Here is a 16,787-nt window from a genome sequence, read left to right on the forward strand (position 1 = left end):
CCCAAAGAAGGATGGCCAACTAAACAAGAAACATGCATTATATAATTCAAAATCCATTAGGTATACCAAGGGAAGGGGGAAAAAACCAGAATGACTACCTTTGGACTTACTCACACACTAGGTACCATTAGGAGGATTAACACTAACTCAGGCCATGAGGTTTTTCACAATAAAACAAACTTTCAAAGTTGTCTGTCTTTAATGGACTTTAGTAACTGGCAAAGCCTCCTACTGGGGAGACCTAACTGAAGCATGGCAGGAAAGCTGTCCTAACTCTGGTCCCTGTGTTACATAACTGAAGTGCCACTGAAGTTAAAACCACAAAATATGAGAATGGAAATTCTCAAGATCATTTCTGAAACTTCAAAAAAACCAGGGTAAGCAAGACTGGAGAACAAACTACCAATAGATTTGCTGCCTTCTATTTTATTTTAAATTCAAATGAGAAATGGATTCTGGGGCGAGAATGTTGAAAATGAAGTCGTTATTAGGAAGATGGAAATGACTAAGGAAGGCAGTAGACATGAATTAAAAAACTGTTCCTCTTCTGTGTTCGAATATTCTTCAATTCTTTCAGAATGCTGTGGTGGGCAGAACATGGCCTCCTAAAGAGGTCCACATCCTAATCCCCGAAATTTGTGAATGTGTTACCTTGCAAGCAAAAGGAATGTGTGTAAATTAAAGACCCTGCAATGAGGAGATTATCCTGGATTATCTGACTGGACCCAAATATAATCATGAAAGCCCTTAAAACTGGAGAATCTCTCCTACCAACAGTCTGAGGGAGATGTGACTATGCAAAAATGGTTAGAGAGAGGGATGGCTGCTGGCTTGGAAGATGGAAGAAGGGGTCCCAAGCCAAGGAACGTGAGCACTTCTAGAAGCTAGAAAAACAGTCTTCCCGGAGCATCTATAATGGAATGCAGCCCTAAGGACTGCATATTATCCTCAGTGAGATCCATGTTGGACTTCTGACCTAAAGCCTATAAAATGATACATTTTTGTTGTTATTAAAAGCTACTGAAGTTGTATTTGCTGCAGCAGCCACAGGAAACAAACACAATGCTAAGAGCACTCCATGTCGACTTGAGACGCATAGCACATCTGTATCCACATGGGGTCTATAAAGGGTTTAGTACCTTCACAAGGCATGCAGGGCCCTTCTCCCCTGGCAGTGGAAAATTCAGGTCAAAAGGAGAAGAGAAGTTCAAGAAGTTCAGCTGTTGCCCAGTAGAAGCTTCAGTTTCTAAACGTTTTGGCTCTCCACACCACTGAAGACCACCAACACTGCCTAAATTCAAAGAACAACACTGCACTTAGTCATTTTTAAGGCTTCCCAGAGATAAAGAACATTCCAAAGAGCCTCTCAAGTTTGATATAAATGGTGCTGCTGAACTCACAAACTTCAAGTTGTTACGGTTCTTAAATAACATATGCTAACAAAACCTACTATCTGACCTAAAAGAACAAAGATTATTATGAAGATCTGCAAATTTTAATCATTTCTTCCCTACAATAAGATGGCAAAAAATTCCCATCAAATCTCAAGTGTAAGTATTTTAAAAGTTAACATTTAATAGTTACTTTGACATCTTTAAGAAATACATGGTTTACAGACAACAAACCCACCTTGGTAGAACTTTTTTCTACTTATTAAGCAGAATAAAACCATATAACAGCAATATATTCATTTACCACATATTTATTAGCATCATTATGTACTAGGAATCAGACCAGTTGCTGGGGATACAAAGATGATTAAAAAGTACCCTCTTATCTCTGAAGCAGTCCCAGCCTAGGGTTTATAACTAATTAGAATCAACAGATAGTCAGCCATACCATAAAGTATCGGTCAGCAATAAAAAAATAAAAAGGAATAAATTACTGATACCTGCAGCAACTTGGATGGATCTCAAGGAAATTCTGAATGAAAAAAGCCAATCCACAAAGTTTACGTAATATTTGATTGCATTTATGTAACCTTTTTTTTTTTTTTTAGGGTTAATGCTAGGCTGGAATCTTTTTTTTTTTTTTTTTTTTTTAATTGAAGTATACCTGACTACATATGGTCATGCAGTAACAGAAGCATAAAGAATGGGTTAGTGTTTGCCAGGGGTTAGGAATCTGTGGGGAGGGGAGAGGCAGGAAAGGGGTAAGTATGCTCTACAAGGCAACTTGAGAGATGGCAGGCAAGGAACTGCTCTGGATCTTGACCGTGGTAGTGGGCCCATAAATCTACACGTGACCAAACTGCCCAGAACTAAATACACACACACACACACACACACACACAAATAAGTGCATATAAGAAATGTGAATATAAGGTCAATGGGTGGTATTAATGACCATTTCCTGGTTATGATATTCTACTAGAATTATAGAAGATGTTATCAGGGGAAACTGGGTCAAGGATATACAGGCTCTCTCTGTATTATTTCTTACAACTGCCATGTGGTCTACACTTATCTCAAAGAAAGTTTAAAAATATATGTTGCTTGACAGATTACCCAGAAACCAACAAACAAGTTTTACATAAATAATACACTCAAATGTATTAAAAAAACCCCTACAGTATGACATTCAAACAAAAGGCAAAAAACAGAAGAGAGCATCAACTGCTTAGACAATAAGAGAATTACTATGTCCTGGATTCTAAGGTTACTTATTGTTATGCTACACCATTAATTTATACTGTTTGGGGGGGGTGGTGTGGAGAAAAAGAATAACCACATTTGTATAGATTTACTATTAAACATCCCAATTTTAAGAACATTAAAATCTGCCTTGGCTTTAAGGAAATATAGTAATATGAACTTACTAAGTAGGAAAACATATGGGTAAGTGAAATTCATTACTAATTCTTTGTTTACCACCCTCAGCCCAATCTTACAGAAGCTCACTGACAAGACAGACTTGTTTGACCTCCTCTCCCTTCAACTTGCCCTCTGATGAGGGTGCTCAAGCTCAATGACTGGACAGAAAAGGAGGAAAGACAAACCTCTACCTGCCACAATAAAGAATACTCCTAAAAACCGTGATCGGTGAGATCGAGAATGAACTATGCCAATCCTGAAATGGTCTCATCTCTTAGGGCACTGCCCCTTTTGTTCTCCCTGTGTTAACAAGAATTCACTGGGTTTTCAGCACATTTCGAGATAAACCACTACAAACATGTATAAATATAATTCTGCCTATCCTGAGGGCTTTCTGCTCTCAAGCTGAGGACTAAGTCATCTCATGTGCCACAATTTCAGGTTTTCTGCTGGTGTTCTCAATCTAACTTAAAATACCACTATCTCAAAAGGAAAATAAGAAAGGATGTTTTCAGATATGGAAAAAACATTTTCAGGATAAAGTACTATGCTTCCGTATTACTTATGAGCAGAGATAAAAACCAGTATGAAGAATGACCAAAGGCCTTTCTTGACTAACCACCTGAAGACCCTTACAAACTAATAGGCGAGCAGACACTTTTCACTAAGTGATGCTTAACTGCTTGGTTATGAAACAGTCTGACCAAAAGTACTGCAGAATCTCTCAAAACCGTCTGTAATTGCAATAAACTTGAAAGTGAGGTTGTCCCATCACTGCCAGCTCCTAAATCTAGAGCTGCATCACACGACAATTCACTCTGAAACCGAATCTGAGAGAGAAGTCTACAGAAAGCCCACTGGCACACAATACCTGCTTGTCTGGCACCCGCATGCTGGTCTTTCTGTTTGCTGGGCTGTAGGTCCATATCTTCATCATCTTCATAACTCCTCTTGTGACGACTGGGGGTGTAGGACGTTGAAGGACTGACTCGAGCTTGGTTTGCATTAACATAGGCGTTAAATAAGTTAAGAAAAGTCCACCATGAAATGAATATCCTAAGGTATGCTAATTACAGGACCAATAAAAGATTACTAGTTTGGCAATTTGGTTAAAATTAAAACATTCTTTTAAAAGAAGACTAGACTTCCAGTTTTGATTATGAAGGTAGCAACTTAGCCTCATGCCCCCAACCCCTGCTATAAAGAAGTGTAAAACTAGGCAAAAGACACAAGGCAACGATTTCTAGTCACCGTAAGGGAGCGTAAGGTTATAATCCTTGAATAAGAAAACACAGCGGATAAACTCCACATTCTTCCCAGCTTTCTCTTGGAACACTGCCCAAATTGCAACAAAGAGAAGTAAAGGCCCTGCCCTTGCTAGGTAGAGAAAACAGAACACCCAGTTCGGGCTACTGGTTGCAGATAAACACCCAGAAATCTGTGCAGGTTCCATTTGGGTCTTTGGCTGAACTGAAACCTGTGATGTTCAAGTCAGGATTCCTTGAGGCCTAGCAGAGAACAGCTGCTAGCTGGTTGGAAGCTAAATGCAGCTGGGGGAAACTGTACAATATTAGAACTGGACCCTGATGAACATATCGGGCACTTAAGTGTGACCCAGAAATAGCGCATCTCATGAATAAGGACTGTGTCCTACACAGCAAGGGCCACTCCATACCCACCTTAACCAATCCCAAAACCAAGCCATGACAAACAAGGTCCAAGGGATCAACTTAAATCACCTACCTATCAGAACAAAATGCAACATTCCTGAGATAAGACAAAACCAAACTTTCTACAATATTGTATATCAGCATATAGTAACACATTATTAGCTACAGATGAAAAACAAGAAAATATGACCTACAATCAGGATTAAAAATAATCAGGGGCGCCTGGGTAGCTCAGTTGGTTAAGCATCTGAATTCGGCTCAGGTCATGATCTCACAGTTCGTGAGTTCAAGCACTGCACTGGGCTCTGTGCTGACAGCTCAGAGCCTAGAGCCTAGAGCCTGCTTTGGATTCTGTCTCCTTCTCTCTCTGCCCCTCCCCCCCTCACGCTCTGTCTCTCTCAAAAATAAACATTAAAAAAAAATTTAAAAATCACTAAAAACAGGGTGCTTGGATGGCTCAATCTTAAGGTTAAGGTTAAGCGTCCGACTTCGGCTCAAGTCATGATCTCGCGGTTTGTGAGTTCGAGCCCCGCGTTGGGCTGTGCTGACAGCTCAGAGCCTGGAGCCTGCTTCGGATTCTGTATCTCCCCATCTCTCGGCCCCTCCCCTGCTCATGCTCTGTGTGTCTCTCTCAATAATAAATAAATGTTAAAAAAAATTTTTTTAAAAATCACTAATAACACAGAGATGACTCAGATATTAGAATTCACAGACAAGGACACTAAAGGGCAATTATAAAATTCACAATTTTAAAAGCAAAGATGAGATGAGTTAAAGATGAGGAATGTTAGCAGAGAAATGGAAACAAAAAAAAAAAAGAAAAATGAAGAAGAGAAAAATAAGATACCTGAAATAAAAATAAAAACAAAAACAAAAGTCTCCCAGAAGCCCAGTCACCAGGAGGACAGTAACAAAGAATCTAATGATCATGTGAGTGGATCCTCAGAAAATGACACAATGATGAGAGACTGGACAGACAAACATTGGGAGAAATAAAGGCCGAAACCTGAAAAGTACCAGTCCACAGATCCAAAATCTCAAAAATACCCAAGCAAGATAAATACAAAAATACTCACACACATCACAGTCAAACTGCTGAAAACCACAGACAAAGAGAGAAAATTAGAAGCAGCCAGAGGAAAATCAGAGACATTACACACAGGAATACAGTAAGATGATGGCTATCCTTGCATCAAAAAAGCAATGGAGGCCAGAAGACAGTGGACAATACCACCAGAGCACTGGGGAGGGAAAACAGCTATCAATCAAGAATTCTATATCCAGCGAAAACATCTTTCAAAAATATAGGTGAAATAAAGACATTTTCAGTTGAACCAAAGCTGAGAAAATTCATTCATCACCAACAGATGTGTACTTTAAAAAAAAAAAAAAAAAAGCTTAGGAAAATGACTCTATATAAAAGCAAAAAGAACAAGGGTATCTGGGTGGCTTAGTCAGTTAAGCCTGTTTGGGATTCTCTCTGTCCCTCCCTTGCTCAAGCACTCTTAAAATAAATAAACTTAAAAAAGAACAAAGGGAGCTAGAAATGATACATACACACAAAAATACATAAAAGACATTTTTCTCATTAAAAAAATTTTTTTTAACATTTATTCAATTTTGACAGACAGTGCATGAGCAGGGAAGGGGCAGACAGAGGGGGAGACACAGGATCCAAAGCAGGCTCCAGGCTCTGAGCTGTAGAGCTTGACACGAGTTCGAATTCATGAACTGTGAGATCAGGACCTGAGCTGAAGTCAGATGCTCAACCGACAGAGCCACCCAGGCACCCCATCCTCATTTCTTAATTTACAAAGAAGCCAAATGTTTAAAGCAAACATGATAATATACTGGGGGCTCTACAATTTAAGTACAAATCAAGTGTTATGGCAGCAGCACTAAGTATGAAGTGGATGAATGCAAGTACACTATTGTAAAGATCAAGGAACAAAGAAGAAACCACAAGGGAAATTAGAAAATGTCTGAGTTGAATGATAATGAAAACAACAAATCAACATCTGTGGAATGCAATTAAAGCAGTGATTATAGAGAAATGTATAGCCTTAAATGTTAATATTAGAAATAAAAGATTTGAAATTAATGATCTGAGCATCCACTTTGAGAAGTGAGAGAAAAATTAAAACCAAACTATCATAAAAGGAAACAAGAACAGAAGTCAATGAGATAGAAAACAGAAAATTAAAGTTGGTTCTCTGACAAACCACTAACACTGACCAAGAATAAAAGAAAAATTAATTAGTATTACTAGAAACGAAAAGAGATCATTGCTAGATATGCCCCAGACATTAAAAGGAAAACTAGGAAATATTATGAAAAGCTTTGATACTGACATAAGTACAACTAGATTAAATGATTTTGAAACAATTCTTTGAAAGATACAACTTATTACAACTGACACAGAAAAAAACTGTTAAACTTAATTGAAAATCTTCTCACAAAGAAAACACCAGGCTCCAAACTGGAAACAACCTAAAAGCTCATCAAGCAGAAAAAAAATATAAACAAATACCATCAGTGATAAAAAAGAAGGAGCTACTAACATACATACAGAGATGAATCTCAAATATGTTATGCAGAACAAAAATCAGACACACACTCTCTTGCTTCCATTTCAGGACACTCAAGAATAGGTAAAATGAAGCTATAGTGAAAGAAATCAGGACAGTGGTTCCAAGAGGAGACAGGTGCCTGGAAAAGACACAAGGGAACTTGCTGGCACAAGTTCTTTACTTTGACGGGTGTAAATGGAATGGGTATGCATTTGTCCAAATCACTGCAGTGTACCTTTAGAATCTACGCATCTCAGGGTATGTGAACTATGCCTAAAAAAGTTACTAACTAAAAAAATTATACAATTTAAAAAATAAAAAAGACACCAAGATGTTTCCACATCTCTCAAAATAGCCAACATGTTGCCTTCCCTTAAGAAATTCAGCATTAGCTCTAATTTGAAACTATGTTTTTACTTAACTATGGTACTTTTCAAGTACCTTTAATTTAGCCACCTCAATCTTTTTAACAGTATTTAAGTTTTTTCTATTTATTTTGAGTGTGTGTGTGAGCAGTGGCGGGAGAGCGAGAATATACTAAGCAGTCTCTGCACTGCGAGCACCAGAGCCTGGACTTGGGGTTCAAACTCATGAACTGTGAGATCAAGCCCTGAACTGAATGAAATCAAGAGTCAGACACTTAACTGACTAAGCCACTCAGGTGCCCCAACAGTATTTCACTATAGGAATATACCATAATTTTATGATTTCTCCACAATGAATAGTTGGGTTGTTTTATAAGCTTTCTTATTTAGGACAAATGAAAAACACCTCATTAAAACAAAGCCAACCTCTGTAAATGAAGAACAATTTTTTCCCGGCTAACTTCATTGGCATAAAAAGATGAAGTTTCTAAAAACTCAAAATTTAATTGTTTTTTATTTTATTTTTAAATGTATTTATTTTGAGAGAAAGAGTGGGTGTGTGTGAACAAGGTGGGGGGGAGGGAGGGAGGAAGGGAGAGAGACGGAGGGGAGGGGAGGGGAGGGGTGGGGAGGAGAGGGGGAGAAGAGAGAGGGAGAGGAAGGAGGAGAGGGGGAGAAAGAGAGAGAGAGAGAGAGAATATCCCAAGCAAGCTCCACACTGTCAGTGCAGAGGTGGATTCGTGGCTTGAACTCACACACTATGGGATCATGACCTGAGTGGAAATCAAGAGGTGAACACTTAACCAACTGAGCTGCCCAGGTACCCCTCCCTAATTGTGGTCTTTTCAATTAATCAGGAACCATTCAATATGGAAGAAACTTCAGATAAAGGATATTTCTTTTACCCACGTAGATTCCCCAGGCACTGGAACACAATAGAAAGTTTGTCTTTCCAATGTGGTAGTCCGTGGAGAGTTTAAATCAACTTCTTGTTGAGGCTGTGATGTACACAAAAAGTATATTTAAAATTTTACTAAGAAAAACAAAAACAAAAATTTTAATTAGCAAGTCACATTTTTCATGTTATTTATAAATCATTGTAAATATTACACATTAAGAACTAAAAAACAAATACCAAATCCAAACTGTCACTTTTTAAAAAGGAAAATGGACATAAAATCATTTCACATGCAATGATGAATATACTAGCTTCCCTCAAATCCATAATACACAGCACCCTGTTACAAAATTAAATCCTTTTTAATAAACAGGATACATGGTACTTCCATTGTCTCTTTCATAGAAAATGATCAGAATCAGCCTACAAAACAGGAACTTAATGAAATATTCATTAGGAGGTAACTGATATGAGATTGGAGTCAGATATTATTCCCTAAAAGAGGCATGTTCTCTATATCAAATACACTTAGAAAATCCTAAGAGGTAAGAAAGAACCCAGGATGTAATATTAAAATGTTACTTTAATAAGTACATACTACTTTTATAGTACAAAAAAATTCTTAGAAAATAAAATATATATTCCATTTTGTAAGGAAAAAAACAAGGGCCCAAGGACCCACAAACCCAAGAGACATCAAGTGTGAGCCTTAGCCAATATGTACAACCTGGGCTTTCTGCTGTTGCTTTCTTTCCAGGCCCCAAGTTTTCCTAGTTTGGTGCTTTTACTTATGACCTTTAGCAAAACAATAGAAACTATTTGCCTTCGGAAGTGTCACACGTGGACAGACACATCATCTTTTATATTTTCCTATTTCCAGATGCTGAGATTTGGTAATCTATGGTGATATTGCATTTTGTGTACTGGACAAAACTGTGTATTTATTAATACATTAGGCTAATGTGCCTTAGGATTCCTCAAAAAAGGGAGGCAGCAAGCATTTATAAAGTTAACTCATTCGATTTGGCACCACGTTTTACTCCCACATTTTACTTTGTAGAAACACTGTAAAAGAAAAAAAGACGTCGGGAGACCTGGTTCATCATGTGTTAAGACGAACAAATCCATCTTTCATGGGTCCCCCTAAATAACTGTAGGAAGATACATTTTTGTTGAATGTAATCTTCACGGCAACCTTCCAAATTAGGGCTGTTCTGTTCAGACTGGCCCCTGAACTAGAACACTTTATTCAGCCAGGCACAGCTTCTACTGTGAATTAACGGCTGGTATGAGGGTTATAAATCAATCTCTTAAGGTTCGGGTAAGCAGGAGTCAGACTCCCAAAATATAAAAAGCCCTACATAATCTGATTAAATTAAGATTCTGGATCAGCAAACCAGAGAACTAGACCCTAGAATGGAGGTGACACCTTTCTACGTAAGCACCTACCTGATCAATCCCCACCTATGATACCTGTTTTTTTCCCCAACAATAAAATTACCATCAATTTCAATAGAACCACATGAAAAACACATAAAAAGTAAAATATGGGAGCTATTTTTGCTTTTATCAGAAAAGCAATTTTTAAAAAACTGCAGATATACTGTAGGTCCTCTCTATAACTGCTTTCCTAGTAAGTTTCTACCTCATGACAATCCCTTTCCCAAACATAATCCTGACTGGTGTTCTCTGCCTTCTTGCCTTTCCCATGATATGTAAGAGAGCTTCCATTACCTCTTTTTATCAAAGAAAGCTTAAGTTTATTAAAAACATTTTTCCTCCTACAAAAAGATGACAGGATTTAATGAAATTTAATTAAGCAAGTGTTAAGTCCTAAATTAATCTTCCACTTTTATTTTAAAATAACTTATCATAACCTGTAATTTTTTAACCAAGTATAGAGATATTAGGAAAAGGAATTAGTTTTGTTACTTATAGTACTCCACCTTCTAAGAGATTTTTAGAAGATCAAAAATACATCCACATCAGAGAAACTCAAATAAAAGGTAAATAAAACATTCATGTGACTTCTTAGAACTTACTTACACACAAGATAAATACATTTAAGATCAACCAAAGGAAATAAATTTGCTGCTTAAGAAAAAATTCATATTGGGCCACCTGGGTGGCTCAGTCGGTTTGAGCGTTTGACTCTTAATTTTGGCTCAGGTTACGATCTCATGGTTTGTGAGTCCCACATCGGGCTCTCCACTGTCGCACAGAGCCTGCTTTGGATCCTCTGTCCACCCCCCTCTCTCTGCCCCACACCCCCTTGTGTTCTCTCTCTCTCTCAAAAATAAACATTTAAGAAAAAAAATTCTTACTAAAAATGTTTTATACATCTTAAGGATACATACCCCACACTCTGCTACATCTCTGTATTTTCCAAAATGAAGGACCTATGATCCAAAACAAAGAAAAACAGTATCATATCAGTATATCTGAATCAAAACCACCAGAAACAACAAGGATAAGATTAATACCACTAATTACAAACAGAAAGTTTCATGAAAAAAAGCAATACATACACGTGCTTTTGTGTTTCGGTTAACCGTTTCGTAAACTCCCATGTAAAACTCAGGGTCAAACATATCCTGAATCATGCAGCGAAACTTCACAAAACTGTTAGGTTTCAAGTAATGAAGGGGAACTTCATTCAATGATGGCACCTTAAAGGAAAACAAGTCAATACTCCTATCTGTAAAACATTAAGCACATATACAGAAACTATATATCCAGACCCAAACTGCAACACACACACACACACACACACACCCCAAACCCCATTAGGAAGCCAATGATCTCAACAGTTAACATAAGTGCTGGGCATAAAAGTACTGAGTTCTTCCTAGTTTGTATAATGACACTGGACTCTAATGTAAACTTCGCAAGTAGCAGAAAGGCATTTGCCTTACTGAGCTCTTCTCTTAAAACGAGTACATCCCAGGGACACCTGAGTAGCTCAGTTGGTTAAGCACCTGACTTCGACTCAGGTCATGATCTTGCAGTTCGTGAGTTAGAGCCCACATCAGGTTCTGTGCTGACAGCTCAGAGCCTGGAGCCTGCTTCGGATTCTGTGTCTCCCTCTCTCTCTGCCCCTCCCCTGCTTGTACTCTGTCTCTCATCTCTCTCGAAAATAAATAAACATTAAAAACAACCTAGTACATGCCAATTCTTTTTAAATGAAAGCAATAAAACAAAGATAATAGAGACTCACACCTTTTTTTTTTTTTTTTTTTTTTTGGTCTTAGAGAGTAATATGGTCAGTTACTGCCACCTAGAGGCACCAACATAGAAGCACCGAACTGCTCGACGTTTCAGTTGAAAGAGGGCAAAATCTTTTAATACATATACACTTAATGCAGAAGACAGGGCACATTAATGTATACATATAGTATATATATAATGTGTGTATATAGTTTAAAATTTTACGTGGATTACCACTCTACAGAGAGAACCTGGAAGTCAGCCCAACCCAGCAGCAATAAACTTACCCATTTCGGAGCGTTATTTTCCTTCAGCTTTTCCTTAAAATATTCAATTACTTTCTTCTCCCAGTCAGGATTAACTCCATTTTGGGCTGAAAAAAAAAAAAGGCACTTTTCACAGCTACATGTACAATATTACAATACGTAACAACAGACTCTGGTCAGGTGTGGCACTTCGCGTTCAGGTGCAGCCTTGCAGTGGGCACCCGGGGGGGGGCTGCCCTCCAGGGGGTTGGGTGTCACAAGGAAGGGCATGGTGACCTCGTGCAGGCTCTCAGAAGCCAACACCCTAGCTGAGACCACCACAGAACAAGGCCTAAAGCTACGCAAAGCAGCATATGAACCATCATTTGTAAAGCACAATGTTCTTTGAAAACATTTTTATACAGATTTTTTTCCCTTACAGCTATCCTGAAATAAAAAGAGGATGTTCTTTTAAAAAAAAAAATTAATTTGGGAGTAATTTCAAACTTTCCAAAAAATCACGTGAACAGTACAAAGAATACCTCTGTCTTTGCTCCATTTATCTGCTCTCATAGTTTTCTGACCCGATTTAAATTACACACATCCATACGCTTTTGCCTTTAGATATTTCAATATGCATTTCCTAAGAACAGAGAGATTATTTTACATAACTAGCAGTACTGTTACCAATCTCAGGAAATTCAAAACTAATGCTTTTTACCTAACCCACCGTCCATATTCCAATACTATCCTTTATTGCACTTTTTCCTCTTCGGTACATGAGCCAGTCTAGGATCACATACTGACTGCTTTTAGCTATCATGTGTCTTTAATCTTCAAACTGGAACAGTTCCTCAATCTTTATTTTTTATGACATTCATATTTAAGAAGAATACAAACCCTAGATAAAAATATAGAATGCTTCTCACTTTGGGTTTGTCTAATGTTCTCTTATGATTAGATTGCAGGTGTGCACTATCAGACTATTCCCTAAGCGATGCTGTGTCCTTGTAATGGTATCATCTAGAGACAAATGTCCACCTTCCCCTCACTGATGATGTTCACCTTAACCACCCAGTCAAAAGGATAGCCAATCTCTCCACAGTACAGTTACTTTTTTCCCCTTTGCAACTGTTAAGTAATCTGCAGGAGGCACTTCAAGAGCATGCAAATAATTATTACAAATCTTGCCCCACCCCCAGATTTAGCATCCATTGACAACTCTTACAATGATGACTGTAAAATGAAGAGAAAGGTGTTTCTAATGTCATGTTAAAGAGAAGAGGGGTGCCTGGGTGGTTCAGTTGGTTGAGTGGCTGACTTCAGCTCAGGTTATGATCTCACAGTTTGTGAGTTCGAGCCCTGCGTCAGGCTCCATGCTGACAGCTCAGGGCCTGGAGCCAGCTTCTGATTCTGCATCTCCCCCCCTCTCTCTCTGCCCCTCCACCACTCACTCTCTGTCTCTCTCTCACAAAAATAAATAAACATTAAAAAAAAATGTTTTTTAAAGAGAAGAAAACCGGGGTACCTGGCTGGCTCAGTTAGTGGAGCAACTCCTGATCTCGGGGTTGTAAATTTGAACCCCACGTTGCACATAGAGATTACCTAAAAATAAAATCTTAGGGGTGTCTGGGAGGCTCAGTCAGTTAAGCGTATGACTTCGGCTCAGGTCATGGTCTCGCGGTTCACTGAGTTCAAGCCCCACTGACAGCTCAAGCCCTGGAGCCTGCTTCACATTCTGTGCCTAACCTCTCTAACCCCTCCCCCGCTTGCACTCTCTCACTCTCTCCAAAATAAATAAACATTAAAAATAAAAATAAAATCTTAAAAAAAAAAGAAAAAGAAAAGAAAACCAAGGCTTTGAAAAAATTACAGCATTTGGCCAAGACCAAAGTGAATTATTGACAGAATTAGGAATTATCTGCTTGGGGAGAACCAGCAAACCACATAGCTAGCCAATACTTCCACCATTTATATTCATCACACAGGTGCTATGGTGCCGTGAAGTAAAGGAAGGAACTATTTGTGACGAGCTGATTCTGTTAGAAATATTCATAAAATTCCACTAACACCATGCTCAGCAGGGCTTCCAAACACTTTCATTTAATTGAGCCAAGTCTAATTCTGAAAAAAGGAGGGAGGAATAAACTCCTGAGGTGATTCAGATGTGCAACGAGGGTTAAATCCACCGGGAAACTGGTCCTCAGCGCGTGCCCTGACCACCATCATTAGAATCACCTGAGTAGTTGTTAAAAATCCAAAATTTCCAGCCCATTCCAGACCTACTGAATCAGAAATTCTGGAGCTGAGGCCTAGCAATCTGCGTTTTAAAATGCCTAAATGGCTTTGCGACGCCCGTCCCTTCCCGCTGGCTATCCCCTCTTGGAGCAGCCACCGCCAGCGGCCGCAATGGCAGAACCCCGAAGTCCCACTTCCACGAGGACCACAGTGGCGCGCGCCTTGTGGTTCAACCAGCCGGCTTGGAAGATCCACAGACCAAAGGCCTGGTGCCTCACCCGCACCCTGCGCCTGGACCCCTCCAGCCCACAGCAAGGTGCCCTCTGCCGCAGCGTCACACCCAAGTGCGAGCCGGCAGGGCCTTCAGCTCAGAAGAGTCTCGAGAGGCTGGCGTCCACAAGGAGGCGGCATGAACCAGTGATCTCGGTGGAATCCAAGAGGGCAGAACCAGTCTGCAGAGTCCTGCAGGCCGGCGTGCCGTGGTGGCGGCACCGCTCCCAGCCCATCCTCCTTCCTGGACGCCCTCGGCCCCCAACTTCAGCTTAGGTTATGATCTCCCAGTTTGTGAGTTCGAGCCCTGTGTCCGGCTCCGTGCTGACAGCTCGGGGCCTGGAGCCAGCTTCCGGTTCCGTGTCTCCCTCTCTCTCTCTGCCCCTCTCTGGGAGCGCTCTCCGGAAGACCTCAAATCGGTCAAACCCAGCTGACAGGACCGGTCATGCCCATACGGAATGTCTGCAAGGAGGAAGTCAGAGTCACAACAGAGGAGGAGGAAAACTGCAGCCAGTGTTTACACGGCCGGTGCCAACGCTGGACTCTGATGCCCCGGCAGAAAGGGCCAAGGAGGCCGTGGAACAAGATGTCGAGAAGACAAAAATAAAGTGCTGTTGGTAAATCGCGATAAAAAAAAATAATAATAATACAGGGGCGCCTCGGTGGCGCCGTCGGTTAAGCGTCCGACTTCAGCCAGGTCACGATCTCACGGTCTGTGAGTTCGAGCCCCGCGTCAGGCTCTGGGCTGATGGCTCGGAGCCTGGAGCCTGTTCCCGATTCTGTGTCTCCCTCTCTCTCTGCCCCTCCCCCATTCATGCTCTGTCTCTCTCTGTCCCAAAAATAAATAAACGTTGAAAAAAAAATTAAAAAAAAAATAATACACAAATAAAATGCCCTCTAAGTGAATCTGATGCATACTAAAGAGAGCTGCTGTTGTACTAGAGGAGTGCCGATAAAGGATTACCAAAATGGACAATAAATAAGTAAATAAGAATGGGCATTTTTGCTTTCAGTGAAAATGGATGTTTAAAGAAAAGGCTGATACACAGCCATGACAGCCACAGCAACATTGCTATTCTGAGTGCATCTGAGTAAGAAACATGACATGCTGGGGGGGTGAGGGGAGGAGGGCAGCTCGTCCGTGGAGCATGCAACTCATGACCTTACAGTGGTTGAGTTCAAACCCCACATTGGGTGTGGAGTTTACTTTTAAAAAAATAAAAAAGAAAGTTATACAAACAAGACCATGCCACCTAACTGATGATGAAGCCAGATATATATGCACGGCACATTATTTTCCCCTTATCTCTCTGACATTCTTAGTGGTGTCTTTTAAGGAGAAGTCCAATTTGCCAAGTTTTTTTTCTTTCATAGTAACTGACCCCCAAGGTCATGAAGATATTCTACATTTTTTATTTTCCATACTTAGGCCTGTAAACCCACATCAAATTAATGTTTTTGTTTATATTGTGACATAGGGGTTGAGGCTCATTTTCTCCCCAAAAAGATATCCACTTGTTCCAACATTAAAAGGCTTTCTTGGGGCGCCTGGGTGGCGCAGTCGGTTAAGCGTCCGACTTCAGCCAGGTCACGATCTCGCGGTCCGGGAGTTCGAGCCCCGCGTCAGGCTCTGGGCTGATGGCTCAGAGCCTGGAGCCTGTTTCTGATTCTGTGTCTCCCTGTCTCTGCCCCTTGCCCGTTCATGCTCTGTCTCTCTCTGTCCCAAAAATAAAAATAAACGTTAAAAAAAAAAAAAGGCTTTCTTTTTAGCATTGAATTGCTTTGGCACTTGTATCAAAAAATCAACTCACTGTACTTATGTTAGTTTATTTCCACACTCTGCTATGTTACACTGATCTATTTATCTTTATGCTGTCTTAATACTATATTCGTTACTGTCTTAACCATTATGGCTCGGTCTTAAGTCTTAAAAATCAAATAGTTAAGTTCTTCAAATTTGTCTTGATTATTGTCATCCTTAACATGTCTATGTAATTGTGAGGACCAGCTTATGGACTTCTGTGTCAGGTCTGCTGAAATTTTGATTAGGGTTGTGGTGAACTTACAGATAATTTGAGGAGAACTGACATCTTAACAGAGTCTTCCAATCCATGAATTCTCCCAGGGGAGACAGAATAAGGGAGCCTACACGTGGATTCCTCCAGACTTCATCTGTGTCTTTTTCCCTTACGATCCAGCTGTGTATCTTTACTATCCTGCTGTAATAAATCTTGGCCTTGAATAAAACTATACATGGAGTCACATTAAGTCCTTCTAGTGAGTCTCTCAAGATAGAAGTGGTCTTGGGAACCCTAACACATGAGTATATCAATAGCTCATTTCTATTGATTGCTGAATAGTATTCCACAGTATAGCTGAATGACAATTTGTTTCTCCATTTACCCACTGAAGGACATTTAGATTGTCTCCAAGTTTAACAACTATGAACAAAACAACTAAACATTTGTGTAGAGGTTTTTGTGTACACGTAGGCTTTCATTTCTCTAAGTA

General features: G+C 39.8%; 1 protein-coding gene across 2 annotated transcripts in view; it reads right to left on the minus strand.

Annotated features, from left to right (window-relative positions):
* The window catches only part of MCMBP (minichromosome maintenance complex binding protein), a 48,521-nt gene that overhangs the window by 16,301 nt on the left and 15,433 nt on the right, over positions 1–16,787 (minus strand). For both annotated transcript variants that reach the window (XM_047073535.1, XM_047073534.1), the window contains exons 2-7: positions 11,811–11,896; positions 10,845–10,985; positions 10,674–10,715; positions 8,315–8,416; positions 3,685–3,829; positions 1,140–1,291 (exon numbers count right to left, since the gene is read on the minus strand). In XM_047073535.1, the coding sequence (XP_046929491.1) occupies positions 1,140–1,291; positions 3,685–3,829; positions 8,315–8,416; positions 10,674–10,715; positions 10,845–10,985; positions 11,811–11,896 (668 nt within the window). The remainder of the gene's footprint in view (positions 1–1,139; positions 1,292–3,684; positions 3,830–8,314; positions 8,417–10,673; positions 10,716–10,844; positions 10,986–11,810; positions 11,897–16,787) is intronic.

This window comes from Lynx rufus, unplaced genomic scaffold (assembly GCF_022079265.1).
Source record: "Lynx rufus isolate CCGP_SWC_20201006 ecotype Redwood Valley unplaced genomic scaffold, mLynRuf1.p SCAF_11, whole genome shotgun sequence".
NCBI classification, from domain to species: domain Eukaryota; kingdom Metazoa; phylum Chordata; class Mammalia; order Carnivora; family Felidae; genus Lynx; species Lynx rufus.